Consider the following 14,148-nt stretch of genomic DNA (forward strand, 5'->3'; position numbering starts at 1 on the left):
ATCACCAGCAAATGGATTGACTTGATCTCAACTTTAGAAGGATCTAATGTAGTAAAAATCTCATACTGATGATTATCTGCCCAGGATTGAAGCTAAACCCCTGGAAAACAATATCAAGCCAAATCTTCCACTTGCACAAGGTTCATACCATGAATTTGTCAGTCTGTCCAGTTTCAAAGTTGTCTGAATTGTTGTCTAGCTTCATCTCATCTGACTTCCCTTTGTCTCCATAAATCTGGAAGAAGATGGTGGCATCTGTTCCTGCATTTTTAATGTCACTTGTCCAGATCCACAGAGACCAGGGATTTTCTAGAAGGAAAGGTTAAAGATACTTGTTTAAAAAAGTAATTTTTATAGGGCAACCTGGTGAAAAACATGGAACATGATTATCATTGTTTCCCCTGGTGGGTAGAGAGGGTAGGATGAAGAAAGACAAAGACCTTTCATCCTTTTCCGCACAAACATAATCAGCTGCTGCAAAATGTGCAGGAATGAGACTGGAAACATAATTCTGCAATTTCATTTAAAAGAAAATGAGAAAAATATAAACAACCTCTTTTCAGGTGAACCATATTCTCTTGTTACACTCTACTAACAGAGTAATGCAGGGGTGTGACCCAACGCTGTAGTTTCAGCTCACTTCTCAAATACCTGCAACTTCCAACTTCAAAGACCATAAATTCAGGGAAATATTCTTCTGTCCTTTTGTCAGTATCCAGTTACTTGTGCACAGTGCAATGCAGCTCCAGGTAGCTCCTAAAAAACTTGTCTGATCTGTGTCTGGAACAGGACACAGACATGCTATCACCTCATCCTGAGATAAAAAGCCTCCCAAGACTGGACTAATTATCCCAAAAATGCTTCTTGCAGAACAGGCTGTCTCAAAGCCCACTCAGGCATCCATCCCTAGTGAGACTGCACCATGTGGGACAAACACACTCAGAACTACAATATCTTTAGTCAGTGTAAAGATATTTTCCAAAAGGTTTTGAATTATTTAAATGCCTAAATTTGACACGACTTCAGCCAACACTTTCTTGAATACTACATTACATACCCTAAGATTGTGGCCTACAGGAGAAGGAACAGCCTTCTTTCCTCACTCAGACACCAGCTGAATTATTAACAAATCCTAATGAGAGGATTGCTAACCCTTTCGGTACACCCGAGCCCACACTAGCACAGCTTGACCTTCAGAGCCCAGAATGGAATATAAAAATATGATGGCATGCATATAAATTAGGTTTTTACTGGTCTTCTCAGTGTTTGACTGTATAAAAAAGAGACAAGAGCTACTGAAAAAAAAAAAAAAGAAGGGAAGAGGGATTGCTCAGAAAAAGTTTTGCCCCTGTTTTAATAATATACAAAATATTCATGATCACTCCTCTCTGAAAAGCACCAGCAAGTTTTAGATGAGCAGAAATGAAGCAAAATCTGTGGATGGCATGTGATGGAGAACCTTGGTTCTCCCTGGGGAAAGCTGCAAGTGCAATTCAGACAGCAAAGGCTGCTCTCATCTGTCTGTTTTGGCCTTCCTGACCCCTTGCTGAGGGAAAGGAGGAGTGAAGCATGCACGGAGGGGGAAACGAGACCTTGTACCAGGCTTAAATGCTGATAGAGGGCTGTCAGGGAGAAACCACACAGGGGAGATGTGTCTGAGCTAGGGCTGAGGCTGCTGGAGAAGGCCAGGCATCTCCCCAGATTGCCATCATCACCCTCCCAGGGCTTGCTGGGCACATCCCATCCTTTCACACTGAGGTATCCAGGCACTTTGGAAATTCTCAAAAGCCCAGGGCACAAACACCAGCGAGGACAAGGCCTGGCACAACAGTTTCCAGGATAACATTCAAGATAAGGAGAGGAGGGAATAAAAAACCCACAGAATAAATACAGGCTACATATGGAGCTGCAATCTGCTGCGGGAGCAGCTTCTGGATGCTGTGCTGGGAGACGTTTCACCATGGATACCCCAAGTGAGGCTGAAGCCAGCTTTGATCATCTCTGCAGAAAGGGACAGTCCTGTGTGCACAGGGAGATAGGCGGGATGACATAATAGGTCTTTTCTAACTCCGAGTCTTGCACTTCTACAATCTGGCAGCTAAAGGTCACAGATTTCTCAAGGCTAACGCTCTCTGTCTATCTCCTGCAATGCAGTGGTGAGGGAATTAGCCTGTCAATAACAATCAGAGCTGATAATAGGGGGTTAAAGGTTGCAGATGCTTTAGCTAAATGGACCGAGTCAGGAGGTGCAATGTGGTTACAACGCTGACTAACATTTAGATAAAGCTTATTCAAATGAACTGCTGTTTAAGCAGGAGCCCACCCGAAGCACTCTCGGATTAAACCGTGTCTATTATCCTAATTAAAATATTCTGTTTACACATGGGCACACCGGCACGGGCCGGGCAGCAGCGATATTTTTTGGCTCGGTGCAGAAGCAGGCTGGAGCGGGAGAATTTGGGGATGGATGAACATGCCCACACGGCACGGCACGGCACGGAGCAGCTCCTCCCAGCAAACGTGTGCCATTGCCTCCCTCTAGAGAAAAGGCTCTGCATCCAGCACGCACCTGCCACATGGACAGGGCTGGGACCTGTCATTTCTCTAGGGCCAGGAATAAAAACTGCTGAAGTCAACAAGGAAGAGTTTTGGTTTATTTCCCGTTCTCACTCCCTTCCCCCACCAAGGTTTGTCTCCTTGTTGTATTTTTTGTTCCTGTCTCTAATAAGAAAGCTTTCCTTCTGTAGTGATAAGCAACATGGCCTGGCTTGTTTGCAAAGGTGAGATGATGTCTGAGGGAGCCTAAGCACAGCCTAAGCACAGTGGACCTCAAGGAAATGAGTATAATTCTTCAAAATATTTAGGAGTTTAATTTTATACTCCCCTAAAGCAGTATTTTCAAAGCTGAAACCCATGCCCCACCATCAGAAGGAGCTGGAGCTGCTGCAGCCAGTGCAGAGGAGGCCACGGAGCTGCTGCCAGGGCTGGAGCCCCTCTGCTCTGGAGCCAGCCTGGCACAGCTGGGGCTGTTGAGCTGCACAGAGAAGGCTCCAGGGACACCTCAGAGCCCCTGCCAGGGCCTCCAGGGGCTCCAGCAGAGCTGCCCAGGGACTGGGGACAAGGCCTGCAGGGACAGCACCCAGGCAATGGCTCCCACTGCCAGAGGGCAGGCACAGATTTTGGGCTCTTGGCAATTAGGAATTGCTGGCTGGGAGGGTGGGCAGGCCCTGGCCCAGGGTGCCCAGAGCAGCTGTGGCTGCCCCTGGATCCCTGGAAATATTCAAGGCCAGGCTGGAGGAGGCTTTGAGAACTCTGGGATAGTGGAAGGTGTCCCTGCCCATGGCAGGGCGTTGAAATTAGACGACCTTTAAATGTCCCTTCCAATCCCAGACCATTCTGAGCTCCAGTAACTGAATCCACCTGAACCTCTCCTTGGCCCTGGCTATACCCACGTCACTGAGGGGACACTCAGGGGGATGTGGCCTGTGGGAGGTGGGGTGGTGGCCACAGGAGGCTCCTGGACACTTGCACCTACTTTTCAGCCTTTTTTGGCGCAGGGAGACCATTTCATAGAGCTCCCGCTCGATGAGGCCATCCCCTTCATCTTCATCCAGCCACTTCCCACATGGGAAGGTTTGCTCAATCCCAGTGAACGGGCAGTAAACCACCACCTGGGAAAAGAGATTGGGACAGTGAGCTTGAGTATTCTGCCACTGGCAGCCCACAGGACCTGGGCACTGAAAACTTAAACAGAGCAAAGGCAGAGCTGGAGATCTTGGTCCTGCTCTCAAAATCAGCATTTCTGGACCAATATGAACCAGACTGGTTGCACAAATCCCAAGTTTGCGTACAGCTACAATTCATCTTTTCATTATTCCCATTTTTGCAGCAGTACATCACAATGGGTCAAGCAGGAAGAGGTGAAACACTGGGAGGGGAAGGGGATGGGAGCAGGCAGGGTGTTTGCAGCAGTCAGCTTCAACACAGGCCCTGCACCATGCCAGGGCTCTGCAGAAAACACAGGCTACAAAAAGCCTTCAAACATATCCAGCCTAAGCTGATTTTGCTTGCCAGGAAAACTGAATTTCCTCGTAGCTTGAGGGTAGGCATCTGCCTTCCTCTCCACACTCCTGGTGACCTTGTACATGATCTAGTGTTGCCACCAAAAGCTGGAAAATAAACTCTCCAACCAATTTGCTGGGTTGGAAAGACAAAATTACTTCTTAAAGATGCTGGTTTCGTGGGAATTTCACCTCAAAGCATGAGCAGCAACCAAACAGAGCAAACATTACACTAATACATATTTGTCACATTCTATCACATATTCATTACACTTCCTGTATGCATGAATGTATGCTTGTTATTTTCATGAAGTTACTTGGATATGAGTAGGGGTCTTTTGGGGATTTTTGGTGGTCATTTGGGAACATCCCATTCCCCAAAATTTCCTTATGGTCCTGGATCTTTTGGTTAATCTTCTTTCCTGGAGAGTATCTCAAATATGTGTCCACATTGTGATGTACTTTTCTTTATCATTCTTTGCTCTGGTACTCCATCTCTGTTCTCAAAACTAAGATATCTACCAGTACATATTAATCACTGGTGGAAGCAAACAAGGAAGCGTTAGCTGGCGCAAGACTTATTAGTCACAGATGCAGGGAGTTAACACAAGGCCACATTAATCTCTGGCATGTGTACTAAGCACTGGATGGTACAAAACCAAACATTACCCACGGATATAGGCATCACACACCATGTGCTAAACTTAGAAGAATTTTCCAACATCTTCCCCCACTGCTGTGTAGAATTCTTCTCAAAGAAATATAAGTTGGGTTACAACTTTGCATATTTCTCCACTGCCTCCCAGTAGCAGCTGTGGTCAGCCACTTTCTATAGGGTTTTTTTGTTGTTGTTGGGTTTTTGTTTGGTTTTTCCCTTTTTTTTTTTTTTTTTAATTATATTATTATTATTTCTGAGCCTCCAGAACAGCATCTAGAAACTTCAGGGCAGTCTGAGCATAGATGATAACTTTGAAACGCTCAGCACAATCCAAGGCTGCATTTCTGTCCGGCCCCTTGGGCAAACATCTGAAGGTGCTTTTGGAGCTGAGCAAACAATAATCTCTGTCTTTGTGACTGCAGAGGGGCAATCAACCCAATTAGCGAGTGATTGACTTATGCATCTAACGTGCCTTTGAGGCAATCAGCTGCTCTCGTGTGTGATGTATAATATTGACTTGTTAAACCGGTGATATTGCCTTCCAAACAAAAGCAGACTTATTTATTTAGTTTTGAGCTGGTCTGGGCTGTCGGGGTCAGGTTATGAATGGGGAGCAGCTGCCTGCAGACAGAACTCTTGGCAGTGTTGGCCCAGTGGTAGTACTCCATGAGCTCATTCCAAACGGAATGATCCTGTGAGTTTATGGTAATTAAGCCTCACCTTCTCACAAAACCAGCCAGAGCTGACACCACAGTTATCATGGCCAATGGTGACTCTGCTGAGAGGGCTGAGGAGGGCAGCTATCTCCACGTTGAAGAGATCCGTCCTGGCTCGCTCAAATTCACCTCCTTCCAAGAAAATCTTCCCACTGTTCTTCAGGCCTTTGGAGCCGTGGAGGATTACGTGGATCTTGGAGTTGGTGCCGGCTCCTCTGATATCTCCGGTCACTACAGCCACGTTGTACACAATGCCTGGAGGAGTCAGAAACTTGGTTAGGGGGAAAAATGAAGGGAGGAAAAGAGTCTGAGAGTTGTGGCTTTGATTGGATTTATGTTGGAGATTCTACTGATTTCCCACTGGTCTGTTTTGGCTTCTGTCTTACACACAGTGCAATGCTTCATTTGTTTTTGTCCCACACATAATTCTGAGAAATGCACATCTACTTTCAGACTTCACAAGAGAAACAGGCATAAGGTAACAAACTCCCTATTCCATGGCCCAATGGGGAAAAAAAAATCTTTTTTATTCACTCCGTGATGCTGATTAGGTGAAGAAAGGTAAAAAAAAATATTACTTGGCATGTATGTAATTTGATTTTGAGAAATACCAAGCACCAAATAGGTCAGAGAATGCTGAGAGGATGGAGAAGTGTTTCTTTAAACAGTGGTGGCAAAATCTGCAATATCACAAAACTCTGAAAACTTTAGGTTTATTTGTTTCTTAGCCTATAATGCTGCTGAAGCCATCAGGACCTCCACAGTCACAGTGAGAACCCACAGATCTCAGCAAAACAAGGTTTGGTTTTCCAGCCCAGCTGGAAAAAAGAAAAGTATCTCTGAAAAGAAACCTATTTACATAAAAGCGTCCTTGGGGTTTTTTTTGCTGTCTCCAACTGTTGGTCTAAGAATGAAAACACTTCTTCCCACAAGCCTTACCTCACAGAAAAGCAGATCTTAAACTCGTCTCATGGCATCAAAAACACCTAAACACTATAGGAGCACGTAGAAAATAGTTGAGACCTAAGCCAAGTTTTTTGATTAAATCAGACAGAAATTTCAATAGGGACCTGGGATGAAGCAAAAACGTCAGAACTCATTCTCTTACAAATAATTCTCCCTTTGAAATTTACATTAAAAAGTACTCAAGCATGCTTTACTGTTGATGTATCTTCAATAAAATCCCAGAGAGCAGGAAAACAAAATACACAGTCATGAGTGGTAAAAGAAAAAGGAAGCTTTTTGGGATTGAATTACATTTATTTCTGGTTTTTTCCCTTGATTTTCCCTAACAAGCATCCTGCAGTGAGGGATCTGCACCCAGACCACTTTCCTCATGCACGTGCAGATGCTGAAGTCCATACAAGGAAGTAAAGAACAGTTGTTAATGCATCATCACAGTGTTTGCCTTCATGCTATTAAATAAATACAGGCAGGACACTATCCAAATAATCTCCTGCTTTGTGACAAGTTCTTTTATGGACTTTACATCCAGGTTTCTTTTTACAGAGACATAAACTTTGGTTGTCTTTTCTTTAACTGTGCCGTATAATAAAAAAGACTGATTTAGGCTCAGCACTGTGCTTCTTGTTTTGTAAAAGGATGTTTAGCTCTCCAGACAAGAAACTGAAGTACAACATTCACTACTTTGTGCTTTTGGAAACAACAAACACTTTGTTTGAGTGCTGGTGAGCAATTTGCTGAAGGTACAAGCTGTATCTCTGATTCCCTGCCCACCAGCCCCTTATCCAGGTGCACCAGATGATAAACCAGCACGTAGGTCCTGCACAGCTTCACAGGTGAGGCACAAAGGTGGGAAATGTGCTGGCAGCTCAGGAACCCTCACACAGAACAGCCTACCACCAGCAGATCCTTCACTGCAGGCCTCCCTGAGCATAAGGCATTCAATCTTCTAAAGAAAACATGGCTAATAGCCTTAATTTCCCATTTCCCACCACGGATTCGGGCCATGATTTTACCTGTGGCTTCAGTGCCCCCAACAAGAATGTCCCTCTGGATTTTCCCGTCATCTTCGTCTAAAGCGAACCAGCGTCCAACTGGGAATTGGTACACACATTTATTGCCAATGTCCTCAATGATCACCTGAGGAAAAGAGACACCATGTTGGAAGACAGCATGGGAAAAGCAAAGGTTTTACACAATGGGGTGGTAGAAGAGAAGAAGCCTAATGTACACACTCTCACTTGGTATTTAATGTACTCAATGCTCCAGAAGATCCCACTCCACTCCCTAATTAGAGCTGATAGAATTTCAGACAATCAGTGAGTAAAAACCCAGCTTTTTAATTTTCTTTCTTTTTTATCCAGTGAGCCCACTCTGCATCTCTTGCAGTGTATGAGACCAGATGTCTCTGCTATCAAGACCAGCTGGCCTGGCCTGTCCTCCTCCTCTCCAGAGCCTGTGTGCTGGCTACTCTTGCTCTTCTCCATCAGCTGAACGACAGCTCTTTGTTCTGCTTTGGGAACAGGCTGTGTTCTCTGTCTCTGCTTTAGAGCCTTGTTATAAAATAATGCCTAGGAATTTCAGGGCAAATCCAGACCATCAGATGAGTCTGTGTGACACAGTACTGTCACTAGATCCCAGATATTTACTCCAGGGTGGGACCATTGCAAAGGCACCGCCATTAAAACCCTGTGGCAGGAAACAGTTTCTAATTTGGAAGGATTTGGACCACAGTGAGGTGGAGCTGTGCAAATATCATGAGGTTTAACAAAGCCAAGTGCAGGGTCCAGCACCTGGGCTGGGGCAACCCAAAGACAGGCTGGACAGAGAATGGATCCAGACCAGCCCTGGGAGAAGGAGCTGGGGGTGCTGTGGGTGAGAGCTGGACCTGCCCCAGCCTGAACCCCCCTGCCCTGGGCTGAGCCCCAGCGTGGGCAGCAGGGCAGGGGGGATCCTGCCCCTGTGCCCCTGGGCTCAGGTGAGAGCCCACCTGCAGAGCTGCCCCAGCCCTGGCTCCAGCAGCACAAGGAGCTGGAGCTGCTGCAGCCAGTGCAGAGGAGGCCACGGAGCTGCTGCCAGGGCTGGAGCCCCTCTGCTCTGGAGCCAGCCTGGCACAGCTGGGGCTGCTCAGCTGCACAAGAGAAGGCTCCAGGGACACCTCAGAGCCCCTGCCAGGGCCTCCAGGGGCTCCAGCAGAGCTGCCCAGGGACTGGGGACAAGGCCTGCAGGGACAGCAGCCAGGCAATGGCTCCCAGTGCCAGAGGGCAGGCACAGATTTTGGGCTCTTGGCAATTAGGAATTGCTGGCTGGGAGGGTGGGCAGGCCCTGGCCCAGGGTGCCCAGAGCAGCTGGGACTGCCCCTGGATCCCTGGGAATATTCAAGGCCAGGCTGGAGGAGGCTTGGAGAAATCTGGGATAGTGGAAGGTGTCCCTGCCCATGGCAGGGGATGAGACTGGAGGGTCTTTAAGGTCCCTGTCAAACCAGATTGTTTTAGAATTCTGTGATACTTTGCTGAAACAAGCTGGGGAACAATATTCCCCTTTAATATTAGACTAGTTTTTGGCATCTCCTGCTGAGATGTTTCTTACCAACATCTTCTGCTGGACTCCTGAATCCTGCCACAGATTTACTGTGGTATTTTAAACCAGCAGAGAAGAGTATTAAAGGATTTCGGTCAGAAGAGAAGAAATCAAAATCTCTACTCCTTTGTGTGGGTTATGTCTCAGAGGGGGGAAAAAAATCACTATTATGGATAGAAAGCCCTTGACACTTTTCTCAACAATGAGGGAGAATCTGAAATCTGTCCTTTCTGATAAATTTATGAAACCATTCTTTGGGAAACAGAGCTTCCCCTCCTGTCATTCATCCCACACCGTGCTGTTGCCTGTAGCACTCCTGAGTCCTGTTGTACCTCCACAGACACAGACAGCAGAGTCTGCCAGGGCTGGGACTGTCAGCATGAGAGAGCTGGAGTGCTAGAGACTAAAATAGACAAGGTTTGGGAGAAATATCAGCACTCCAATGCCTCTCTGCCAGCTGATCCTCTTTGGGTTCCTTTCAGTGGGTTTATTATTACATTTAGAGGTGGAAAACCATCTCTGAGTATTAAGCCACTCTGAAAACACAGGAAACATGAGAACAGGTTCATCCTGGAGGGACAACACTAGAGTGTCCAAGTATTGAAACAAATTACAGAAAAAAACATCTAAAACCAGTGGACAACAACAGAGCTATTTTAGCTCAGTTCTCCAACCTTCCATCTGAATTTGGAAGGCCAAAGCTGCATTTTATTTATTTACTTAAATATCCTGGAGGCTTGTGGCAGAGTACAGGGTTGGTGTGATGGCTGTAAGTAGACACTACACCAGGTTTTGGGACTTGAGCAACCTCACCAACCTCGTCAAAAATTATGTTGTTACACCCCTGATGTGAGAATGAGGTTCTGTGTTTTTTCCCCCCACTATTTATGACATAGAGCACAACCTCTCTGTTTTTTATTTATACATTTTTCATGGGCTGCCAGCATTGTAACTTTTCCTGCATTGTGTGGAGGGGGAGAAGCATGTGCTAATATTTGCATTTGTATTACACTGAACTATCCTGTTATTGAGGATTTACAAATATGGGGTCAGGTCTTCTGTGGATTAAAGCCAGCTGTGTTAAACTACATCAGCAGAGGAAAGAAAATGAGACCAGAGAAGAGTCACAGATTTCCCCTTTTAAAATATTCCTTCAATTATTATACTAAAAGCTGTAATACCTTCCTACCCTGTAGCAGGAGATTAAAATGAAAATGGAAGAATAGGGTCTTTGTGGCAAGCATATCTCTTTTGCTGAGCCAACGACAAATCACTTAAATTTGGGCAAGCTATGAGTCTGCAAATTTTCACTGTGAACAGATCCAACAGATAACTCTTGGATTCTGGTATTTTTATGGTCATGGTAATGAGTTAAGCCAAGAGAATGAAATTATTTGTGTCCTTCTCAGTAACCTGTATCAACAGCAATTATCCTTAAATCTCTTGCTACCAGACCACTGAGAGGGTGAGATATTTTGAGCCCATTAGATGCTTATGTTGAATGTCTCAGGAGTAACTAACCTTTGCAAGGAACCAGCCAGCAGAGCCTCCTTTGTTATTATGCCCAATATTAATTTTTCTTAATTTTCCCAGATTCGGGGCATCAAGCGTGAACTTGTCTTCTGCTCCTTTTTCAAAGTTGTCTTTGTCGTTGTCCAGTTTCCTCACACCTGAATGGGCAAAGAAAAAGTAAAAATAAAAGCAAAACAAACAAGTCCCACAACAAAACAAACAAACAAACAAAACTTTTCTCCCCAAACAAATAAGTAATAAATAATAACTCCAAGGAAGAATGGGTTACTGGCACATGCATGTTTGTAAGGGAAGGAATATTTAGGAATGTCAGAAAGTCACCACTGACTGAATCAAATATTCCCTAGATATCAGCTCTCTGCACCCAGGATTCAAGGCAAATGCAGAGGACTTTCTATTCTAATAAAAAAGGTACCTTTTCTCAAGCCCACAAAAGACCAGGATTTCCATTCTAATGTCACAGTTACTTGCAGCTCTCAGAGCTTTCAGAAATATATATCCAGATGGCTCTTAAATATTTTTTTTTTTCATATCACCACATTTCCCTTTTATTTTTACTGTCTTTGAAAATCTCCAAACTGTTCAAGAAAGGCTTTGGTCACAAGCTGCATATTCTGACATTTCAGGACACAGAATTCTTTGCTGTATCCGAGAGGAAGGATTTATTTTCAAATTAGGACCCAGCCGGGGCTGTTGGCTTTTTCCTGATCCCACAGGGGTTTGCCTTTATGAAAAGTATTAAAGCTGTGCCCCCGTTTGCAGCCTGTGTGATGCTGTGAGTGGGATGAAACCCACCCAAGGCTCCAGTGCAGAGAAAGAGGTCAGTGGGCAACTCATCCCTCTTACCTTAGAGAGGATGAATCATCCTCTAGGGGTGTTATTTCCCTGTGTGGATATGACAGAATGCCTGAACACCCAGCTAAGATTCAGACTCCCACTTTGGGATGTCTTCAGGGAGATCAGATGAATCCCCCTATGAAACTCTGGAGGATTAATCAAGGGTGAGCCCTATCCACCAGGTTTTATAATCTGTTCAAGGACACTTGGCAGACATCATATCATTATTTCTTGAATTTGACAGGATAGATGCAGTGTAGAAGCAAGAGAATATTTGCTCCCTGATTACAGGAATCTCCAGGAATCTCCACCCACTTCTCTTCATGGCCCAGAGAGCTTGGTTTGGGCACATCTTTTAATATTATTCAATTAATTTTTTAAAAAATTAAATTAAAGTTTCCAGACCACTGTTGCAGTACAATCTACATTTAAAAGTAATTACAATATTTCTAAAAAAAGCTATTCAAACCCAACTAATATAAACCTTGTTTAAATTATTTTTACAAGTGGCCAAGCAGGCTCAGCCATCACCTCTGCCATAGAGAAGGGACGTCATTATCCTTCCAGGTACCTGGAAAATGAGACACACAGCTCCCACTGCATTCCCTGTAAATGCACGTTGGTGTTGGACCCTTCGGTGGGTTGGCACTTTCTCCACTGCTTTCTGCTGGTGGTTTACGCTGCGTTTTCCCAGAGTCTGCTTTTTTTAACGTCAGGTAACTCGAGTCATGCCCACACCCAGCCACAGCTGCTGCATTGCAGATGCACCTTCCAGGGGCAGTGGATGTGAGGGCCCCCACACCGTTTGTTGTGCCTTTCACTCAGCCAAATCATTCTGCATTTGCCAGATTGCCTGTGTGTGTGTGTGTGTGTGTGTGTGTTGTTCAGATCACAGGCCTGCAGAGCAGGAGGAAATATTTTAGGAAATGATTTGCATTTGAATACCTGTGTCTCCTTTCTCACCGAAGATATTAATGAAGACATCTGCATCCGTTCCACTGCCGCTGACTTCACCAGTAAAAACCCGGACCACGTATTTGTTGACTGCAATGAGGGAGGCAAAAATCCCAATACATTAATAACTCAATGGTTTGATGCAAAACCCAACAATACAGACCAATCCAGGCTGTGCTGGTGCTATCTTGAAAGCGTGGTCTGAACTATGGCCCTTGGTACAATGACCCCCTTCTCCACAAGAGGAATAAAATCCATAGGCAGGATTCTGACACTGCATATTCACTGCCCAGGGCAGGAGGACAGATCACTTAGTTCCTGGCCTTGACACTGAAGAGTGAAATAGAAGAGAAAGTGAAAATTTTGATGTGGATACAAAGGACCTGTGGATCAGCTCTGCTTTTTCCAAATGTCGATGTGTTACGGAGTCTGCCCGTGCTCAGGCCTAACCCCAGTTCTGTCCTAAAGCTATTTTGAAAGTTTAGTTTATACCAAGCAAGTATTTTTGGGAAATAGTATCATAGTGATAGAACAAGGAACAATGGATTTAAACTGAGAAAGGAGAAATTTAGACTGAATATGTACGGAAGAAATTCTTTCCTGGGGGGTGGTGAGGGACTGGCACAAGTTGCTCAGAGTTGTTGACACCCTAGCCCTGGGCATGTCCAAGGCCAGGTTGGACGGAACTTTGAGAAACCTGGTCCAGTGGAAAGTGTCTCTGCCAAAGGCAGGGAGCAGAACTGGATGGAGCCAAAACATTCTATGAGTCTTTGAAATGCAAGCCACACTGCATGAAACAAAAATGTGAAGATGGCCACTTTTTCCTTCAAAAAACCCCCAAAAAACAAGAACAAAAAATAAAAAAATACAGTCATCCAGTTTTTTTTTTATTTAATGAGGAAACAGTAGTAGACCCAGGAGCTGTAACACTGTGGAGATGCATCATCTATGGCACCAAACCCCTCTGGGTGAGGCACATCATGGACATTATACACATCATGTCAGTGAATTTGAGAAGCAAGTTCTTCAGACAGATCAGGGTGGGACCCACTTGGTTCCCAAGGACAGCAAAAGTGACCTCAGTTTCCTCTGGAACCAATGAACAAGCCCCCATATTTTCAATGTGACTTTATTTGAGCCAAATATGTGCAAAATTTGAGCCAAATGTGAGCAACTTTCAAAATCTACCACTAAAGTCACCTGACCACCTCCAAGCAAACAGCCATGACAGACACCTCGTGCTGTATCTCCCATGAAAAATGAGTGTTGGAGGCAGGCAGGAAGACACAAAACAGATGAAGATGAATGCAAAATCTGCTACTGAGCAGTACATGATGTCACACAAGCCCTGAACAGGGTTCCTGTTACTGAACCCTGGGTAGCTGGTACTGAGGGCTCTGTGCAATGCCACTTCTGTGTTTCTGAGTCCTGGGCATGTTGCTTCTGTGAAAGGGTCAAATGCAAAAGTCTTCTCGCACACAGATCCTTGGCAAAAATAGAACTTCTTGCACCACAGAATCATGAAATCATTAAGGCTGAAAAAGACCTCTAAGATCACCAAGTCCAACCATTAACTGTGATTCTTGGTTTGAAACTTTTTTTCCCTTTGGCAAGTGCCAAGTTAGGGGATAATCTTTCCTGCACTTCCCAGCCAGCTACAGAAATGGATTCGCCCAGGAGCCATAGGACATCACCAATACTGGGCTACCACTCCCAGAACAGATCCCCCACCTCCTCCCCCATAATCAGTGCATATTAAAAGTTATTCCAGAAGACAGCAGAGACCCGGTGCACGTGCTCCCGCAGAGGCAGAGGACGTGAGAGCAAACGTTTGAGGAGCGGCTGC

General features: G+C 45.1%; 1 protein-coding gene across 1 annotated transcript in view; it reads right to left on the reverse strand.

The window, feature by feature from the left end:
• Positions 1-142: 142 nt before the first annotated feature.
• The window catches only part of LOC143692272 (lipoxygenase homology domain-containing protein 1-like), a 37,425-nt gene continuing 23,419 nt past the window's right edge, over positions 143-14,148 (reverse strand). Inside the window, exons 5-10 of the mRNA XM_077172198.1 lie at positions 12,294-12,392; positions 10,500-10,648; positions 7,415-7,538; positions 5,440-5,690; positions 3,536-3,671; positions 143-309 (exon numbers count right to left, since the gene is read on the reverse strand). Of these exons, the coding sequence (XP_077028313.1) occupies positions 143-309; positions 3,536-3,671; positions 5,440-5,690; positions 7,415-7,538; positions 10,500-10,648; positions 12,294-12,392 (926 nt within the window). The remainder of the gene's footprint in view (positions 310-3,535; positions 3,672-5,439; positions 5,691-7,414; positions 7,539-10,499; positions 10,649-12,293; positions 12,393-14,148) is intronic.

This window comes from Agelaius phoeniceus, chromosome Z (assembly GCF_051311805.1).
Source record: "Agelaius phoeniceus isolate bAgePho1 chromosome Z, bAgePho1.hap1, whole genome shotgun sequence".
Lineage (NCBI taxonomy): Eukaryota > Metazoa > Chordata > Aves > Passeriformes > Icteridae > Agelaius > Agelaius phoeniceus.